Raw genomic sequence first — 21366 nt, forward strand, 5'->3', positions numbered from 1 at the left:
AGTAACGGTCACACTCATTTTGAGATAAGTGCGAAAAATTAAATTTTTGCTTTGTCTTCTTCTATGTTTGTTCGAGTACAATCGATCTGTCGCTTCAAAACTCGTTCCAGTAATAAGAAATATATTAAAATATAATCTAATTATGACTATCATGAATGACAACTTTTTCAAAAGAGATGTTGCCTTAACTGCACTCTATATAATTATATTATTGTTTTTATTGTTCAATAAGTCACAGCCCTTATCCGGTTAAAAATCCGTTACCGTTCCAGTTGCGTAGACTCCCCTGTCATCGAATTCTGTCCTCGATCGCCCGCCCTACAACCCAAATGTGACTCCTAGTGTGTATTATATAGTTCAAAATTATATTAAATCCAAAAGTCGGAAACAGTTAGTGATTGATCAAGGAGATTTAAGTTGCGACATAAATGGCGATGTTGCAAAAAAAATAATTTTTTTTTATGAAAGCTGTGACTTAAAAAATCAAAATTATTATCATAAATCTTTTTCCTTCGATCATTACCTGACAATTATATATTAGAAGTTTGTGTGAAAATTTCAAGTCGATCCGTCCAACCCTTTCGGAGAAGTTTTCCTCACCGGCTCTGAAAGCATTGTGTCGAAAAAAAAACCTAAAATTTCTGAAGCCGATTTACTATAATAATTGGTTTTAATTAGTTGTAACAGTTTATATATAATTTACTTTATATTCATACACATGTACTACGTGTATAAACATAAAAATTATTTAAATCTACAAAACTTCGCCGGCCATTAAATACCTATAAATAGCCGGCCTATTTGGTTAAGAGTGAACGCTTTCACCATACTAAAGCACCAACATAGACGGGGCAGTTGTGCCTTTAATCGCCTACGCCGCAAGTAAATCACAGCACGCAGTCATGAAAGTTTGCCTCAAGCTAAATTAATATAGACACACATAAGTATAATTATATATACATACATATACATATATATATATATATATATATAATATACTCGAATAGAGACGCCAGTAGAATTTCCAAATAATATCAGCGTAGTTTTGAGAGACTATCACACTCCATCAATGAAATGCAAAATTTATGTCTTCTTAATAAAATGAATTTTCGCCAACCCTCTCTGGAGCGCCCACCGACTTTCCACACACACACACACGCACGTCAGCATTAATTGAAATACAGTTGGCCATATTTTCTACTTTTATTGCAACTTGTAGCAAATTAATCATGCAACGAGCGCATTGTGCGCGAGTATGTACTGCTATGTAGGTATATGTGTAAGTGAGTATGCATATGTGTGTGTTTGCCGTATTGTTGCTGCTGGCAGCTGATTAGCATTTTTTACTGCATTAAAATTTCACCATAAATCCTTTCCGGCAGACAACTGAGTGTGCAACAAAAGCGTGCCACATCGCGGCAGCACTGCTGTTGCATCAGCATGTGGGAGTGCGCCGTTGCTAGCGTGTCTCCACAGTTTTGCTGTATGATTATGAGTATTCGGCTGCTTTCAATATGCATGTGTGTGAGTGTATGGTTGTTTTTGCTTGGCGCCTTTGCACGTTTGCGCGCCATGCTGTTGCCTTACTGACGTCTCTATGCTTGATTGCTTAGCTATTTGTGTCTTATCCGCTTGTGCTGTGCCATCGCTATCCCCCCGCCTCGCCTCGTTTCGTTGCCATTTCACCCGAGACACCTACGCATTGAGCCAGTCAACTGTCTCCTTGTTTTGACTGCAATTTGAATACGCCCATGAAAGGTGGCAATAAAAATCTCAAATTTTATATTCATGCCTTGGCAACGTGCAGCAATTTGCATGTTGCAAGCAGCATTCTTCTACCCGCCACGTTTCTTTTTTGGCTCGCGCAATTTTCACTTAACTCAGGCGTCGTCGCCACTATATCGTTGCGATCGTTATTTCCTAGTTGCAAGTGTGTGTGTGCATCACGGTTTGTTGTTGTTGGTGTTAGTGTGCGTGTCTAGTGCTGGTATTAAATCACTCAAAACCGCCCACTCATCTAAAATGTCCATGTGCACCTACCTTTGTATGTGTAAGTGCCCGCGTGCGTGTCTATCAATGCCTTCGGTGCTCGCAATGACGACGACATTGTCTGCGGCTCTGGGCCGTTGTGTGTCTTCCATAAGAATGTGACAATTTTCTGTGTGGCACGCTCATTTGATTCGTTGTTTTTTTGGTTTTTTCGCGTTTAGTGCGCCTTTTGTTTTTGCATTTGGCCAAATTGACGCCTACAATAAATTTCAGCTTTGAAGTATTACTGCTTTCCTTACGGTATTTTGTGCCTCACTTAAACTGTGCGTTAATTTTAATCGAAAAATATTTTTTTCAATCGATTTATCGCCTCACTATTTCTTATAAGAGTTTACATGTAGCTCTCAAATTTCAATTATAATTACACCAAAATGGCTGCGTGAATCACGTGTGTTTTCTTTGTACCAACATATGGAAATATATGCAGTATGCCACCGTTATATATAATTTATTTCAAGTCTTAGGATTTTAAAAAAATATTTTTTTTTTGCGTTTTTGACATTAATTTCTTCTTCTTTTGATCTATAATACAATGACAAAACTGGTCTAAAATATGTAAAACAAAACTTGGTTGCATTGAAATAAACAGTTATACCACTTAAATGAAATATCCGCATATTGACTTGTATCGAATTCTACAGAGAGCAGCGCCCAAAGTTGGCGAGCAGAGGAATGGTTAATCGAAGACAGCTTAAGCCCAAAGCTTAAACATTTTCGAAAATTACCAGAATAATATTTTCAGAAAAACAGGAACAACGTCCAAAACATATAAATTATTATTTTTTCTGCAACTTGCCACATTTTTTTCATTTATTTGCAACGTATTAACAAGGTTCGGGCAGTAGAGTGGAAATAATAGGATTAAATCCTGCCGTACCTACATTACATCCCACCTCTTCGACAATTAAGACACTAAATTTTTTTCTAACCAAAACTTGCACCAAAGGCTTGCACTTGCAATGCCAGCAGCTGGTTTGAAAAATAGTGGCACTAAAAGAAATTAAGCTATTTTAACTTTTATGCACAAAATGCGCCAACTGCATTTTTTTTTTTGTTTTTAATTATTTTTAGGTTTTCCGTTATTCTCGTAAGAAATCCAATTCAACTTTTAAATTGGGTTGTCCTTGAGTCTGCTGACGACGCGACACAACTCTAAACTATTTTTCCACCAAAAACTATTCGCTTTCTACTTGACTAACTGTGGTGGAAGTTGAAAAGTTGCAGGAAAATCGAATATTGCAAGGAGAGCGCAACTTTATTGGCAAAGTTCAAAAACATTTTTTTGGTTTTTTTTTATTTTTCAATACAAAAAAAAATATATATATATATTTGGCTACAGTTTATTTGAGTAAATTTTTTTTGGTTTGCTGGCGGCGAAATTTTCAACTTTTCCAGCTGCTCCACGAATGAGGAAACGCTTGGATTTTCGTACTATTTTTCTTGTTACCTAAGTTCAACTCTTCACTTACCTGCCACAGACTTCTATATTCATTTGGTTCTTTCGACACGTTTTCATCGCGTTCTTATTGTGTATATTTTTTTACTTTTGTTGTATATCTATTTTTGTTGTTTTTGTACCTATTTTTGTTTTTGCTAGTACTGTTAAATTTATATGATTTCATTATAGTAAAGTTGTTTCGTGTTTGGTACGTGATGATTTGATAATTTCACTCAAACCAAATATTTAACACTCTTGCTTTCGGAAAGTTTTCCGTTTTCAATGCAAAGTTTCTACTACGTGTGTACATCCCTGCATCCTGGCCGAGCGTGGTAATGAGTACTCGTATATATAGCGGTACAAATACTTGCTTTTATTAGTTTACCTGCAAATAAGCGAATCAATCGTTGCTCGTAAATTTAGCAAATTTATTACCCACATCTATTTGATGTGCTCGTATGTGATCGTATGTATTTTTGTATATGTATGTAAGTAAGCATGTTGCTCGTCAAATTTCCAGCAACACTTTATGCCGTCAAATGAATTGGTTTTTGTCTAGACGTCCACGACGAGGTGTTTATATTTGCTAGTATTGGTTAAAGGATATATTTCTTACTTATGTGCATTTTTTTAATTGTAATTGTATATGTATACCTGGAACAGGGTTTATTAAGCCATGTCCGTCTGGCTGTTCGCCTGTATGTTCACAAACTAGTCTCATAATTGTTGAGATATCGATCTAAAATTTTACGCAAGTTCTTTTCTCCTCAAGAAGCTCATTTGTCGGGACAGCCGATATCGCACGACTATATCATATTTCTGCCATACAAAATGGTCGTTCAAAATGATCGTTCGCAACCTTTATATATGACAAGTTATCTTCACGAAATTATTGATTATTGTACAAGGTAACGGTGCAATATCCGAAGAAATTCTTCACATAGTACTACTATAGTATATAGCTACCATACAAACAGAGCAATCAAAATAAAGTCCTTGCATGGAAAACTTTTGTCATATGACAAGATATTCATGAAATTTGGCACGGATTATTGTCCCAGGTAAACGAACATTCTCCGAACAAATTGTTCAGATTAGACCAATATGGTATATAGCTTCCGCACAAATCGACCGATCAAAATCAAGTTCTTGTGATTAAATCTTTTTTATTTGTGTAGGTATTATAGTTTCGGTACAACTGAAGTTAATGTTTTTGCTTGTTTTCATATATAAATATATTCTCAAAAATTACCGTTAAAATGCCTTTAAATTCACACACAAATTTTTCAGTCTCCAAAAATAGTTCAAGTGTTGAATATTTCTCCACCACCGTCGCTGCAAATGTTATTAGTTTTTAATATCCCGCACCCATTCTACTTGCTTACGACCATTTTTATGCTCAAGCCATCCACCTCCAGCTCCCTTATTGACTTAACTACACTTAAAGTTATTATTTGCGCTTAAGTGTATTTGCTTTTATTTACATTTCGGTAATGCCTCGAACGTTAATTCCACACCAGCGCTAATAAATAAATCTCAGCGCTTCCTACTCACATAAATATTATCACACTCAATCCTACACACCACCTATCTACCAGCGTACCAATAACCCTCTGTGAAATTTTACTTCCTACTTGCTTCTTGTTCACCACACCCTCCCACAAACGCCCAACGCAGCGCGTAATAATACATTACTTCATAACTATTATGCTCGACAGTCACTTGCCTCCTCCCTCCCCCCATCCACTTTCCACTCTTATAATCTTTGTCTGCCGGTATCAAGCTCTTCATTGCCGCTCATTGCCGAAAAGTAAAACAATAGTCATAAACACATTAAATTAAATTGCTTTTCAATTTTCTGCCGCCAACATCAACGTAGAAATACACGCTTTCTCCTCATTGTTGTTGTCATTTCAATTTCCCTTTCCGCTAACCTCACAATTGTTGTTGCTTTGCCAGTTAACAAAGTCATATATTAGTCGCGTATAGTGGATTTGAAAAGTATTCGTACCACTTTCGCGCTGCACACAACAAAAACTGTCGAAATAGTGATTTACGTGCTCGCACAATTGTTGCTGTTTTTGTTATTGTCGAATCTAATTTATTTGTAGGTTTTAACGCTTAACTACTATTTAGTTATACGTTGATATATTTTTAATGCATCTAGACATATACATAAGTATATTGTGTATACATACATACATATTTTTGTAAACATGTATTTTTATATGTTTATAGTTATATTTATTTATTGTCTTGTGTAATCCATTAAAAATTTCGCTTTTGTTGGCATTTCTGTTGGCCATAAATTGTGTTTCCTCATTGCTTTCCCGCTACAAGGATATTTTATACTATCCTGCCTCTGCTTTGTGGCAGACATCACCTCCATTTTTTGTTTGTTGTTATTGAGTTGCAGTTAACCTTTCATATCCTCATTTATTATATTATTTTTGCAACAATAGCGACGCAGCAGCAGCGCTATTTGAAGTGGAGTTTATTAAACAGCAATAACACGCTAAAAAATACACGCAAAAATATGAGTTGCACTCGAAGTAGCAGCATGAGAACCCGCAGTCAAAGAGCATACTTGGCGCAGAAGGCAAAAAATTGCGATAAAAGAAAGGAAAAGGTGCAGCTACACAAAAAAAAAACAAATATACACACATCTGTGCATTGTCTAAGGCCCCTCAGCTGTCTGCTGTTATTACTTTTCGGTTGGCGCGCTCAACAGCGTTCTTCAATTCTTCACATATCCTTTTCACTTTCCGCACTTCGATCTCAAATCACTTTTTGCAGCAAATATTTATTTTTATTATATATTGTAGTTTTACCGTTGCTGGTTATCTCTTTGCGTTGCTATTATGTTTGGCGTATAGAAATCACTTAATCTATTGTAACTTCCTTTCATCAACCACCACTACAATGCTATGGATAATATCCTCGCACAATAGCACACACAGTCAACAGTTCTACAATGCTTTGTCATCGTATGTCAACAGCCACGCCTTCAATGTGTCCATAACGGCTTGCCGTTACTTGTTTTAGTTTATTTACATTGCGTTACATATTAACCACTCTGCAGTCTCTTCGCTTTATGGTGTATCTAGTCATAACCGTCTTCAAGTAGGCACAATCAGTATATCTTTCTGCATCTCGAAAGCACAAACGTCCATTAATCGAATTTATTGTTTTACTTTCGTTCGAGTGTTTTGTTTTTTTGTTTTTTGCATAGCTTTTCCTTTTACTAATTGTTTCTCAAATAAGTGCTTTACTTAGTTTAGTCTGTATCCCTTAATTTCGTTGTGCAAATTAGACTGACTTCCAGAGCGTTTACGTTTGCGTCAATATTCATTTGTTGCTTGTTTACATGAGGCAAACTCGCCATGCAAACAATCAGCTTCGTAGTTTCCTGCCATTTCAGGGCACTGCTCGGCTTTTATTCGAGCGGCCTTTTAATTGACAATACAGTGAATTTACACTGCACTTATTCAAGCGTGTTTTGCTTTGATTTTTGCTGTCATTTGCCCAAATGCGCAGAAAATTTCTTTAATCATTTTTGATTATGCTTTTAACTGATTGTTAGGAATATATGAACTAGTGGAACTTTTATGTAAATAAAGTAATCATTCAGAAATTTTTACTTAACCTATTTAATATAGAACTTTGAAGCTAGAAGTTAGTACTTTCGAATTAATATTTTCTTAGTTAGCTAATGCGCCTAGAGTTATACACTGCTTCAATATTAATTTAAGAGGATTATAAGTCAATTGCAATGTTTCTATCAATTGGATTTTTCGGGACCAAATTATATATTCCTTTTACATAAGTTAGGTAAGGTAATATCGGATAAAAAGTAATTTAATGTGTCAATTATGCATTACAATTTAGAAAATATTCGTATATGACTCTATGAGCATTAAAGTTGGAAAAAACAGATGTAAAAAGAGAGATCGCTGGTATGTAAAATTTATCAATGGGATGCCTTCAATATATCTTTACCATGTGAGCTCACGATCAACTCATTGACAAATCACACAAATCAATGAAAACAATAATAATAAAACGATGAAAGATCGCTTCGAATTACTAACAAATTCACCATTTTCTTTAAATCTAGCTTTTAGCGACATTTTGCTGCTATTAGACCTCACAAGAGTGGTCGTTAAAACTAGAGAAGATTGCCACAAATTTTGAAGCAAAATACCAATTGTACTCCAAAAATGATATCGAATAGTTGGAAGATCTTTATAATCTGTGTATCGACCATTATGACAAATATATTGAACAATAAAATCAAAATTTTCCAAAGAGAGCTTTTCAGCTTACCACTCAAATTAAAAAGTAACGGTTCCTAAATTATTTGTGAAATTTTATGTTGCAATGCCAAAGTTTTTGTTGGGTTAAATATATGTACACGACACTGAAATGGTTTGCTGAATCCGAAAAATTATAAACAAACTTTTAATTTACGAGTTGGTTAAGGGGCCAAAACATATTGAATTGATATGGTTGGAAAGGAAATTTTTTCGATTTAGTTTGCTTCTAAAATTTCGAGATATTGTGCTTGATGTATAGTTTTGAGATTCTTTATACTAAAGGAAAAAACAAAATGCAGTTTCTTTAGCTGTGTTTGCCGCTGTACGGCTATATTTTCAAGATACGTTGAATGAATCATAAAACATACCGAATTATACACGAATTGACGGCATAGACATTATCGTATAATAAATCGCTTAATTCTTTATACCTTTAGCAGTGTTTTTGCCTTAATCACAAATCAGTTTCATTTTAAATCTTATTAGAGTCAATCACTCACTCGGAATCAGAATTATAATTTTTGGGCATATATATGTATATGCTAAGCCAAACATTTTGTTATAATTTTAATGCCATAACCCTTAAAATAAATATTAGCTTAGTAATAAAAAAGTATTTAGTGTAATTAAGAAGAATTCTAAAATTTTAACACATTTGATAATCTAGCTTGCGACTTTCTGACCTTTCACTCAATAAAATCTGCTTCGACCTCGAATCTCGAGCAAGGAGCAGCTATTGCGCTACATATTGTATCCAAAATCGTCAGCACCACTGAAATACGATGACCGGTCACATATACACGTAACCGTTAATAAAGCAATAAACGCCCGTAATCTATGTGTAATCGCCTTTGATGGACACCTGAGCGTATTTCGTATTATTCGCCAAATTATATAGCGCGTATGTCAATAAACGCATTAGTCTATGCCACAACACACACATATATAACATTGTAGCCACTCCTTATACGGCTTTAATGTAGAAATCACCATTTTTGTACAGCTCACATACCAAAACACAAACATATGTATTTACAAACATATAGATAAAGGTAGTATTTAGATTCGAGCGCATACTCATATGACTTTAAGCATATGTTTCTTAGCGACTGGGGGGAATTGCAAGAATTTTGCGAGACGTTTTTTGTGCTTTTTTACATTCGCTACTTAGCGATTGCTGTTGTTGTCGAAACTTTCGTCTATTACTATATTAACCGCAAAAATCGTACACACACATCCCACACCCAGCTAGCCGTATTCTTATTGATTATCAATTTGGGAATATGTTATGTCAACACCGGCAATAACCAAAGACACACACACATATTCAAAAAATAAGGATTTCCCAACACGTTCATTCATTTTGTCTGCTGTTTTTAGCTCATTCAAGACTTTAGGGAAATCCTTTGTTATTGGCTCCACTAGCTTTAGCTAAGAGCGCCAGTAATGCATACACACGCATACATACGCAAACACACATTATGTGGTGTATCGTACTTAATATGCTCCTTCACACGGCTACTTATGCGAATTCAATTTAGCATAACTTAACGGTGCCTTATTACACTTCGCAGGTATCCTTTGCTGGCATCTCTAGCCACTTTCAAAAGCTTCTGCATCTGTGGCTGCGGTTACGCCAGCGCGTCAGCGGTCTTACATGCTCGAACTTACTACGAACGCTTGCTGCACTTTGTTTTGGCACGTTTCGCCTTTATAGTTCATTTACTTTTTGCGAGTTGCATTTTTTGTATTATTTTAATATTCCTTTTTTTCTTTTTTTCTTGGAAAATGTTTCGCATGCCATTGTGGTTAAGGAAAATTGGATTTTAAGCGAAAGCGTTCGCCTTTTCGTTTTTTACTTTATTTGCTATTGAAGATTGCTCGAAAAGGGTCAGTTGAAAATAATATTTAAAGCAATATGAGTTGCTCGCGAGAAACTTTTGCTATAAAAATATGAAAATACATGTACATTTTCTTTATTATAATATATGGTATATTATGTAATAATTTGTTCATAGTTCCAAAGTCGTGCTATTTTTTTTTAGAAATTATTGTTTTTGAATCATTTTAAATTAACTGTTTTTTTTTTATATCTCTTGCAGATCGAAGACGAAGGTAACCATGGCAACGACGAAACTCGTCTATTTATTCTATCCTCTTTGGCCCAGTCCCAAATGAGTCGAGTTGCTTGTATTTTATGCGAAGAACCAATGCTGGTTTTCGATCGCTATCCACTCGTTGATGGTTCGTTCTTTTTAAGTCCAAAACAACATTCAAACGGTTGCATCGAGGTAAGTGTCACATTATCTTTTACACATTCTTTCACATTACTATGAAAAAATATATATTTTTAATAACAATTTCTTAATAATAAAAAAAAAATTGGGGTTATAAAATCACATTAAAGGAGTACTCATTTAAAGTATTTAAGCAACTGAAATAATGGATAATATAGTTCACTTATACTTTTCATGATTTAACTAAAAATTATGTCGACCAACTTTTGTTCTTTATTTTTATATATTAACACATAAAAAATCATGTTTTACTATTTGTGGGATTTTTTTATAAAAATATTTTAATATATATATTTTTATACGCATTTTTTTTGATTTGGTAAGCATGTTGAGTAGTGAATCGAACAAGCAACTGGTATAAGTCGCTCAAATTGGCGTAATAAAATACATATATAATAGTAAGCGGTTATACCACTTTTATGAGGTGTTCAGGTACCCTATTGTAATAAATTCAAATGTATGTATAATATTGTTATACCCTGAACAGAGTATATTAAGTTTACAATGAAGTTTTTAACACCCAGAATTAAACGTTTGCGTGACAAACTGAGTCGATTTGGCCATGTCCGTTTGTCTGTCTGTATATACGTGAAATAGTCCCTCAGTTTTGGAAATATCCATTTGAAATTTAGCACACGTCTTTTTTTCCCAAGAAGAAGAAGGTGGAACCGACAAGTGACCACCGATATCGGACCATTCCATATCTGCCATACATACTGACCGATCCAATTCAAGTTCTTGCATTGAAAACATTTTTATTTAAAAAAAATATCTTCACGAAATTTGGCATATATTATTTAGTACTAGTTACGTTAGGTACGGAGTACTATAGCACATAGCTGTCATACAAACTGATCGATTAAAATCAAGTCTTAAGGAAAACTTAGATTAGTTTCCAGGACAACGCTACGATTTGCAAACATATTATGTTATTGTGATCGAATCAAAGACGAGAACTAGTGTCTTAATTCATTAATATCAAGAAATCATGAGTTCTGTCATTTTTTTCTATACTTACAAACATATACATTAGATTCTAATAGTTTATAGCTTTTGACCTTAAAATTTTAACGAATTCACTAGTAACCTGTATACGATTCCAATAGGTGTAGGTAGTTGCACAGATAATTATTCTAAACATAATTTATAATATCGTGTAAGAAAAAGAGAGCCACACTTCAGTTCATATGCTATAATTATGGCATCTATTGTAGTTGAATATTACAGAATGTTTTATGCAAATTATTGCCACTAACAGTAATTTGCCAGAACTGTAGTAATTCTTACTTTTCTCACATGTATAAACATACTTAAAATTGTTGTAATTAACGTTTTCTATTACTTCTAATTAATGTGTTTGAGAACACTCTAGATTTGTACTCACTTCCTGCTTTCTCTTGGTTTCTACCCACTTCGTTGTCAATAAGTACGCTACTACCTTTTTCTAAACTGCCATCTCAATTCAACTCAACTTCTTACTTTATTTAAGTAGAACTTCCAACAATTGTTGACATTACTACAGCAATAAAAGGAATATTTAAAGAAAATTCGGCACACCTTTCGCTGGCAAAGCCCCCACGTAAGAGCGCTAAAAGCATGAAGAAGGGCATGCGTTTTTACAACTCTTTAGCTGTGTGTGGGCTGGTGTTGCAATTTTGTAGCCCCTTCAATTCGCAGTAATTACACAAATGCCACACTAATAATCTACATAAAAAGCTGGCATGATTGGAGGCCAAATGCACAGCCGGCATTGCATGACAGCGTCGCTGGATTGTGATGGAGTCGCGGTAAAAGTTGAGAGGCAACCATGGCGGTTGCTTGGCTGCATGGCGGACGTGCAGCTTCATGCAGCCACACGCATATAAAATGTGTACTCATGTGAAGATATTCTTAAAATCACATGCAACCAACAAGCCTCTTTTCTCTCTCTACTCTTAGGCAGTAGGACGGACCATCGCAAAGACATGCAATCAGTCAGTTCACAATTTGTAGCCAACTTTCTTCACTCCCACACACAAACTGAAGCCTAAACTCTATACAGTTTCGACTCGCATCCACATGCATCACATGTGTATACATACTTACAAGTATATATATATATATATATGTACTTTTTGGGCAAAAGGTTTGCAACTCACAGCCAGTTGAGCTGGAGGCAGCCACATTTAAAGTTGCATGCCACAAACTGCCGCTAAACGTTGACTAATAACGATGGCCTTAACGCGGCTACCTTTCGCATAGACATATATATGTATTTGTGTATTTGTGTGTGGGTTTGCGTTCGGCTCGACGGTTGTGGGCGTAAATGTCTCTGCTGTTGTCGTTGCACCATTGCACCATTTGGCCATAAGGAAGTTTATGCCTTGCATTATTTCAAATTAATATGTCTGGCTGTAGGAGTCGGTGTTAATGTGTGTGTGTGTGGCAGTAGCGGATGGACGGACGCCGCCCAGTGCATGGAAATGTCAGCATAAAGTAGAAAGTTTCGTTTGCAGTTTGGTACCGACTTGCCTTTCTTGCCACGGAGTCGGAGAGCTGTCAAAAACTTTTGTTACGTTTTGTCCGTTTCGTGCACTTTTTGAAGCTCGCTTTTATTATTTATACATTTATTTATACACTTGCGTTTCTCCCCCATTAGCTCGTTTCTGTGTCCCATTTAGCTTGAAGATCATTGCATCTTTGCATGCATTAATCCTACCCAGATGTGGCTACCGGATAGTATACACTTTTTGCTTTTGAAAACAAAGCTGAGGCACAAAATACGCAAGTATATAATTTTAAAAAGAAGCTTCGGTTGCACCGAAGCTGTAATAACTTTCACAGGCAAATTATTATAGCATAAAAAAGTATAACAAGATCTTTATCTTGATTTGGATGGTCCGTTTGTATGACACCTATTTGCTATAATAGTCCGATATGAACCTTTGTTCGGATATTGTAGCTCTGCCTCCAAACAATAATCGAAGCCTTCATCAAGATATCTAGTCAAATTAGAAATGTTTCTATACAAGGACTTGCTTTTGATTGATTAGTTTGTATGGCAGTTATATCTTATATTGGTCGGATATCGGTCATTGTGAAAAAATGAGCAAATTCTTGAGGACAAAAGGGCGTGTGCGAAATTTTAGATCAATATTTCAAATACTAAGGGACTAGTAATTAATTTTTTTTATACTTAATTTTTTTTATGATCCATAGTTTTTTATGTGCTATAATTTCCGAAAAATATTTTCTTCCATTAAATTTGAACCTTGTCCAGCTATTAAATCTTGAGATTTTCCATCATTTAAAATATGTTTTACACATTTTCTATTGCAACTGAATCAGCAGACTTGTATTTTTCTGATTGCGCCTGAAGGTAGGCAATTATATTGGTTACTTTAAAAATACAGGTAGACATTGATTTTGAATAAAATTAAGCTCAACAGCTAGTAATGATTTGCAATAAGTTTTCATAGAAAACATGAAGAATATTTCTCAACAATGTTTTTATTATTTTTCCAATTTCTTTCCAGGTCAAGTATGAAGGAAGACCGTTGTTTTTAACTTGCGTTTGTATGGCTTGTTTGGACGGAACCTCTACCAATCGCGTCATTAACTGCAGGTAGGCTAAATCTGAAATTAACAAAAACCAAATTATAGTATTGCCACATTTTTGTAGCATTTGCTTAATATTGCAACACATTCTACTTTCAGATTCTGCGGTGAAATTTGGGATGGCTCGAATCTAGTCCTGGGCACCATGTATTCATATGACATTTTTGCCGCCATGCCATGCTGTGCTGAACGTCTCAAGGTAGGTTGAGTCATTTATTTTTATATTAAGATTATATGGAAACATCCTTTCTGATAACCTTTGCACGCCTTAACATGTCTAACCTCAAATAATATATTATCTATTTCTCTTCCATATTCTTGCAGTGCAATAATTGCTTCAAATTGCTCTTGCATCCGCAACAGCGGCTTAATTTCTATAGCGACTATTCGCATTGCGTCACCTGTCCTTATTGCGCCACGCAGGACACACATTTCGTCAAGCCGTTGAGTTTCTGCTACACTAAGAGCAACGTATCGCGCCACCAGTCCATCGCATAACATGAGGCCCCGTTGGAGACCACGGAAATGCTGGCGGCAGCAACAACAGCCACAACAACAACAGCAGCAGCAAATATTGCCAGCATTGCCGCTCCAACGGCGAACATTAGAAACACAAACAACAACAATGGTAACACCAACAACATGCAAACGAAGAAAATTGTACTCTATAATCCATCAGTGGATTACTCAGCACCGCTGCAACAACAAATCAATCCTGACATAATCGGTGCACATCCGCATGCACAACACTATCAGCAACAGTGCAGCAGCAGTAACGGTAGCAGCGTTCCGGGCAACACCATACACAATACAAATCAGGTAAGACAGCCACTACAACAACCGCAACAACAACAACAACAAACCCAGCAACAGCCACGCTTGTCCGCATTTGCGCCCGTGGCTGCTGCACGTCTGTCCTTGGCTGGCCTGGCAGCTGCCGCAGCACCAACCGCAAGCGCCCAAGCAAGCGCTGGCATTACGTCATCACAGCAGCAGCAGCAGCAGCAGCAACAACAACAACAGCTCCAGTTACAGCAACAAATGCTGGCAACACTAGCACTACCGTTAAGTAATTTGAATTTGAATAGTTTCACTAATGAAATGAGCCCGATTAAATCAGGCCTTGAACAACAACAAAATAATAATGTTAATAACAATCAGGTGGTAGGGCTGTTAGGACGCAATGTAGACGCCAATGTTTTACTAGCAAACAATAGTGTCGGTAGCAGTATTAGTAATTTATTAATTAGCAATAATTTAACAACGGCCGCAACAACAGCAGCAGCAGCAGCAGCAACAACAACAAATGCAGTCGGCGTTGGAGACGGTGCAATGTCTTTATTGCCAGCCAACAGCAAATTAAATGCTTTGTGGGGCCAACCGCAGGTCGCATATAACCACGCAGTTGGCAACGCTGGCGCTGGCAATATCTTCAACAACCCCACCAACACCACCGATGCCATCTCAACGCTGTGGGGTTGCTCCTCTTCGTCTGCTTCGAGTGGCGCCTCGTCCACCAGCGGTTGCTCAAGCGGCTCCGGCTCGCAGCCATCGCTAAGTCCCACCTCCACCACATCCACGCGCCCAGATTATCGCTGTGGCGTCGGCAATGGCAAGGAGCCCCTGTGGCCGTCGACACAACAAACTTCACCTAACAGCAGCAACACACTCAGGGATACTTATTGCACCGCCACAAAGACGACTGGTGTAGCCATAACCGCAGTAAATGCGTTCGACGCCGGCATCAGCGGTGGCGCTAACAACAACACCGATAGCGTACAACAGTCAACATCACCCACATGCTCCTCCACCTCATCATCGGCCTCGTCGACTTGTTCGTCCGGCGTGGGCTCCAACGCTGGTCTCGATATCGGCACTTGGCCCAACTGCAAGTTACAAAACTATTTTGCCGTCGATAATTGCAACACCAACACCACTGACGATGTCGCGCACTTTGCCAAGATTAACAACATTTGGGATATACCAAGCGCAGCGGCCAATGCAAACACACGTACCGCAAATCTGTTCACCGATCTTTGGTGCAACAATGCTGACAACAGCGCTGCCACAGCTGGCACGCGCGTTAACAACAACACAAATGCCGAATTCGAGCTGGGCGCCGATACCATTGACTTCGGCGATGCCTCAAACATTTGGCGCACAAATATAACGGCCACCTCGTCAGCAGGTGGCAGCGCTAGCGCTGGTGCACGCGTACAGCCCAAGCCGCCAGCAGCAGCAACAATTGCTGGCAACAATAACAAAACAGTGCGTACAAATCTGGCAACCGATCTGGATAACGGCGCTGGTGTTGCAGCAGAGGCCGACGGCAACAGTGCGGCATGCATGCAATTGTTCTCCGAACAGTTTCTCAACTACATAAACATAATGAATTACACGGATTAAGTTCGTCTCGTTGGTGAATGACATAAATTTAGCGCAATTGTTTAAAAGTAAATAATTAAAGATGAAGAGAGAAATAAAATGTGGCTAGTGCAGCATGCGCACTGTAAAGTGCATAATTAAGAAAACTAACCAAACCAATTAATGTATAAAAGAGAAAACCTAACAGAAAATACGAAGCCAGGCATAACCTAATGCTTGTTGCAACAAAAGTGTAAAAGCTGCGAGTTTTTATGCGTATATTTTTCAATGCAATTGTGATCGTTTCGAGTGAAGAGAACTTTGATATAAACTGCAGTTATGATTGACAAAAACTGCAAACTATATATGATGCGGAAAATATATAATATATAATAGCATTGTTATTTAGTAAAAGAAATAATGATACTAACTTTTTTTTTGTAATATGAAGTAGTAACTGTTTACCATTAAACGAAGGCGAAAAAGTAGTACATTTAGTTTAGCTTATTTTTTTAGTTGTAATTTAATTTTCCACACAGTGGATAAATGTCTCCAGCGAAACATTTTGCATTTGCCACAGTAGCGGGGGATTAAAGAAATATTGGTGGGTCGAAAAAGATGAAAATAAAAGATATTGTTAGTTTATTTCATCATGCGTCAAGATAAATAAAATATAAAATAATTACTTTGCTACTACAATATAAAAAATTGCATTAATACATGACTACTATTCCATTACTATGTAATTACGTTTCAATTACAGCATAATTACTTTTTTATTAAAATATAATTTACAACAAAATTTGCACAGCTTGATTCTTTTTCTATTACAATATTGTTACTTTTCCACTACCGCATAACTACTCATTTAGTAATCACATAATATTTGTTAAACACCCGCAAAATGGTTAAGCGCAAAATGTTTCCCAGACTTGTAATAGAAAATTCATAATTTTTTGCGCTCAAAAAATTATTTCATTAATTTTTAGTTAAATTCTGAGATATGTTTCTTCAATTAAAATTTATGTGAATTAATATTTTTTTTTTAGTTAAATTCCGAAAACTGCAAATTCCGTCACTGAAAATGTGTGTACATTTATGTTTCTGTTAAAAAATAACTTTGTTGAATTTAATTTGAGTTTTATTTAAATCAATTTACTTTAATCCTACCTAATTTAATGCATTCAATTATAAAACTTAGTTTATTGACGGCTATAACATGCAGATTCTTAAAAATATGTGTGTTTGTGGCAACATTCTAATTTAAGCTATTAAAAATGCAGTTTGCTTAGGATTTTTAAAAGAAAATTTACCAAATATTTTTGTTAGCATAAAAAAAGAATAACTTAAAAGAAATTATTACTATAAAACATCACTATTTTTGTGTTTTAATTAATTAATTAATTTTGTTTCGTAGCAAGTTATACGTAATTGATAAATTAGTGTTACTTTCCATTTATACTTAATTTAAAAATTAATTAAAAATTGCTGTGTTTTTCAATAAACATAAAAAACTACTTTTTGCAAATATGGATGAATAAATATTACATAATGTAAATGTGTATTTAGATGAGGGCAATTATCCTGAAAAAAAGGAAGAATGTTAAGTGAAAAAAACTCCCCAATTAGTTGTAAGCGCATAAGTAGCTATGCAAAATGATCTTTAGTTATGATTTGATTGTAACTCTTCATCATAACATCTTTACCTTAGATTGGTAATTATAATGTAGAACGACGCTCGCCACAAGGACGTTATATAAATAGTTTTGCACTACACGCAGCTTTGCAATTTCGCGCTTGGAGAGGTTGTGGTTTGGTTTTTTTAGCTTTGTATTAGCTTTGTATATGGTACAAAAAAACTTTCGCGCCGAAATGTATGCTATGCCGGGAGCAACTGACTTCAACGAGCAAGCATATTGGTGTTTCTATGTTTTCAACACAGAGTTTTCAGCAATTTTAATAATGTTCAGCTATAAAATTAAATACAATTAAAGAAGACAAATTCTACGCCAGCAATCACCGTCGTTTAACAGTTGCAAATACGCCAGCTCACTGTAAATAGCATTCGTGTAATCCCTTTTATATATTGCATACCATATGCATTGGCGGTGCATGCACCACACTCACTTAATAGCGCAGCGTGATCATATTAGTTATAAGATACCCCTGTCCCCCTTGCCCACCTGTTTCCTACAGTTGTTGTAAAGCTTAACTTTAAGCTATTAAGTATAAGTCTATTTCCAAAATTTAACGGTTTTTGTGAAGTTTTTCTTGTAAATGTTTAGATTTTAGCATTCAGTATCATAACCATAATATTAGTATTCGGTATAAAATTAAAGTAAAAACAAAAAAAAAATTTATAAATAACTGTGTTTGTCCCCAGGAAGTTTGAAACAACAATCGAAGTATATAAGGTACAGCCACATGTGATCTTTTTCAAAAGAAATGCTTACAGCATAGTTTTAGGCAGTCAGTGCACCCTAATGTGAGTTGTGTCATTGACACAGGCAATTATTGCCATTTGAACTTTGAATTGTTTCTCGTTTAATTTGATGTAGTTTTCTGTAAATAGAGCAAGCCTACGTTTTTGTGCGTTGCGCTAAAAAGTAGGCAACACTTTTGACTCATCTCAACTGTGCATGGTAATTGTGATATTGCTTAGCTTGAAAAGTCACTCGTGTTATTCTGCCAAAGCGCGCACACCGTTTCAACATTGTGATACGCAGTTGTTGTACTCTTTTTTGGGTTTCAAGCTTGTCTCTGCTTTCATTTGAGCGCGTGTGACGGTAAAAAAAATTTTTTAATTATTTTTAAACAAATTGTTTAATCTTTATTTCAAATAAACTTTTATATAATTTTTATATAATTAATGTTACAAACGCTCACAAAGAGCGGTTCGAAGTCACTTTAAATTTTGTATTTTGGAAATAAGTTAAATTTTTTGGAGGCCAGAATTGATTTGAATTTTTAGGAACAAAATTTCTCTTAGTTCTTTTTCTTCTTAGTTTGCATTTCAATTCATTTATTTATATTTTAAATAACAAAAACAAAAATTCTTATAATTTTAGTACTGCTATTTTTTATTTATAGTGTATTTTATTTGTATATTTTGAAATAATTAAAATAAACAATTTTTTTTTGTTATCTTTATTTTTATTTTTTTCCTCTAATTTTGTTAAAAAGATTTAAAAACAAATTAATAAAATAATAATACATATTTTTTTTTGGTTTCATTTAAAAATAAAAAATGTAATTTTATTTAAAAAAAAAATTGTCTTTAATTTTTCTTTAAATTTCTTTAATTTTCTTTAATTTTTTTTTGAATAATTAATTTTTTTTCATAATTTTCTTAAATTCTCTGTATTAGTAATCTTCAGTCGCTCTTTTTTAAACTCTTGAGTTTTTACCGCTCTCTTACTCCAAATTGTGAAAATTCTTTGGCAACCAAAGTGAAATTAATTGTGAAACTCGTTCGAAACGAATATTTCGGATAAGGAAATAAAAAACAATGTTAAATCTGTGAAACAAAAATTTGAAGTGAAACTTTTATTATATGTGTATTATAAAAGTTGGTAATTTGCAACGGTGACTCGCGATTAGCTGAATATTTCTGAAATTTTTTCCTGCAACATGTTGCAAATAGTTTCTTGTTCTTACTATTTTTTTTTGTTTTTTCAAACTATTTACTCTTCAGGCACTCTCTTCATATATATAAACAAAAATTTATTTCTCTAATACTCCAAACCACAAATAAAGCAAAGTTTGCGATTTTCAAGTGCCAAGCAATGTTGTACCACTGCAAATATGGAATTGCATTGCGCGCTGGTGCTTTACATGCAGGCGAATGCGTGCAAAATAGTCCTCAAAAGCGAAGTGCAAGTATTCCCTTTGTCCAAATGTCAAACCTATTTGTAGTTTTTAAATTTAATCCTCAATAAAATGTAAGTTTACCACATACACACACACACATGCAACAGTTAGATGTAATTAACCCTAAGGCAAACAACATTTAGCAATTTTAAGCAAATCCATGAACATTTTTTATAAGCAAATACTTATGCACACACACTGACACACATGCATGCATACAAACGCAAACATATGCATGTGTATGTGAATATAAGTCAGCCCATAATTCAGTTTAGCTATTTTCGTACATACCGAAAATAACTGTTTACAAATTTATTGGTTATGTTTTCACATTGTTTTTGTAACATAATTTTATTTTCGAGCACTGTGTTTGTTGTAAGTAATTAGCAGTTGAGTAAAAAAGTAGTGCAAGATATATAGTTATATAGCATACATTTTGTACATACATATATATATATATATAAATACATATAAATACCTATATTAAGTGATAAGGAGTTGCGAGATGCTTTCGAGCTGTAAGAAATGCAAAATTTTATTATAATATACATTTTTTGTTTATGTAATTGAGTATCGAGCAGTGAAGCAACAAAAAGTAGCAGCGCAGAGAAGCGAAATTTTGTGGCGACACGTAGTAACGGTTTAAAGTTTGTAACTGTAACATGAAAATATTCTTACCCACCATTACCACCAATTGCATAATAACTAAAAATTAAATAAAAAACTTAAACAAAATAAAAGTAGACAAGTGAAGCGAGAACTTGATGGACAGACAATGCTACATACATACATACGTATAGTATATAAATAATTAAATTTTTAATACAGATATAAACTAGTAAATATAATTCTCCTTTTATGACAGAAAGTTATCGATTAATTTCTACTCATAAAGTGACGCTGAGAATATTTGCAATAAATAACTAACCGTATAAATGAATTACAACAACAACATGCATATAGTGAAAGTTAAATAGCAAGTATGCAAAACTAAGTAAATTTCAATACAATAGTTAAACTTTACCATAGTGCAAGTACATAAAGCATATAAACTAAAATAAAAAGTAATCATAATTAAATAAAGAAGAATTTTCTATTGATAATATTACCTCTTAGCAAAAGTTTAATGAAATCTAAAACCAGTAACCTTTAATAAAAATGTTGGTATTTCATGAATAACGGCATAATAAGTTAGTCAACTGCAATTTCACATATATGTAAAAAACAGAAAAAAATTTAAATTAAATAGTAAATAATATTGCAATAATGCAGCACACAAACAACAAAACATACCGACGTCATTGAGTTGTTATAACCCTACTTACTAACCTAACTTTTTTGACATTCGGTTAGTTCAGCACAATCTCACACGTGAATTCCTTGAAATTGTATTCCAAAATGTTTAAAGAAAGATGCTTCTCATAACTCACACTAT

At 34.8% G+C, this 21366-nt stretch overlaps 2 protein-coding genes across 3 annotated transcripts in view; both read left to right on the forward strand.

Annotated features, from left to right (window-relative positions):
• heca (hdc homolog, cell cycle regulator) overlaps positions 1 to 14195 on the forward strand; it is a 197903-nt gene extending 183708 nt beyond the window's left edge. For both annotated transcript variants that reach the window (XM_070105585.1, XM_070105586.1), the window contains exons 3-6: positions 9906 to 10094; positions 13616 to 13704; positions 13797 to 13896; positions 14022 to 14195. In XM_070105585.1, the coding sequence (XP_069961686.1) occupies positions 9906 to 10094; positions 13616 to 13704; positions 13797 to 13896; positions 14022 to 14195 (552 nt within the window). The remainder of the gene's footprint in view (positions 1 to 9905; positions 10095 to 13615; positions 13705 to 13796; positions 13897 to 14021) is intronic.
• A 27-nt stretch (positions 14196 to 14222) lies between these two features.
• LOC138855743 (headcase protein-like) lies at positions 14223 to 17436 on the forward strand. Its single transcript, XM_070105587.1, has one exon. The coding sequence runs from the start codon at positions 14223 to 14225 to the stop codon at positions 16101 to 16103; it is 1881 nt and encodes a 626-aa protein (XP_069961688.1). The 3' UTR covers positions 16104 to 17436.
• The last annotated feature ends 3930 nt before the right edge of the window (positions 17437 to 21366 follow it).

Source organism: Bactrocera oleae, chromosome 2, assembly GCF_042242935.1.
Source record: "Bactrocera oleae isolate idBacOlea1 chromosome 2, idBacOlea1, whole genome shotgun sequence".
Lineage (NCBI taxonomy): Eukaryota > Metazoa > Arthropoda > Insecta > Diptera > Tephritidae > Bactrocera > Bactrocera oleae.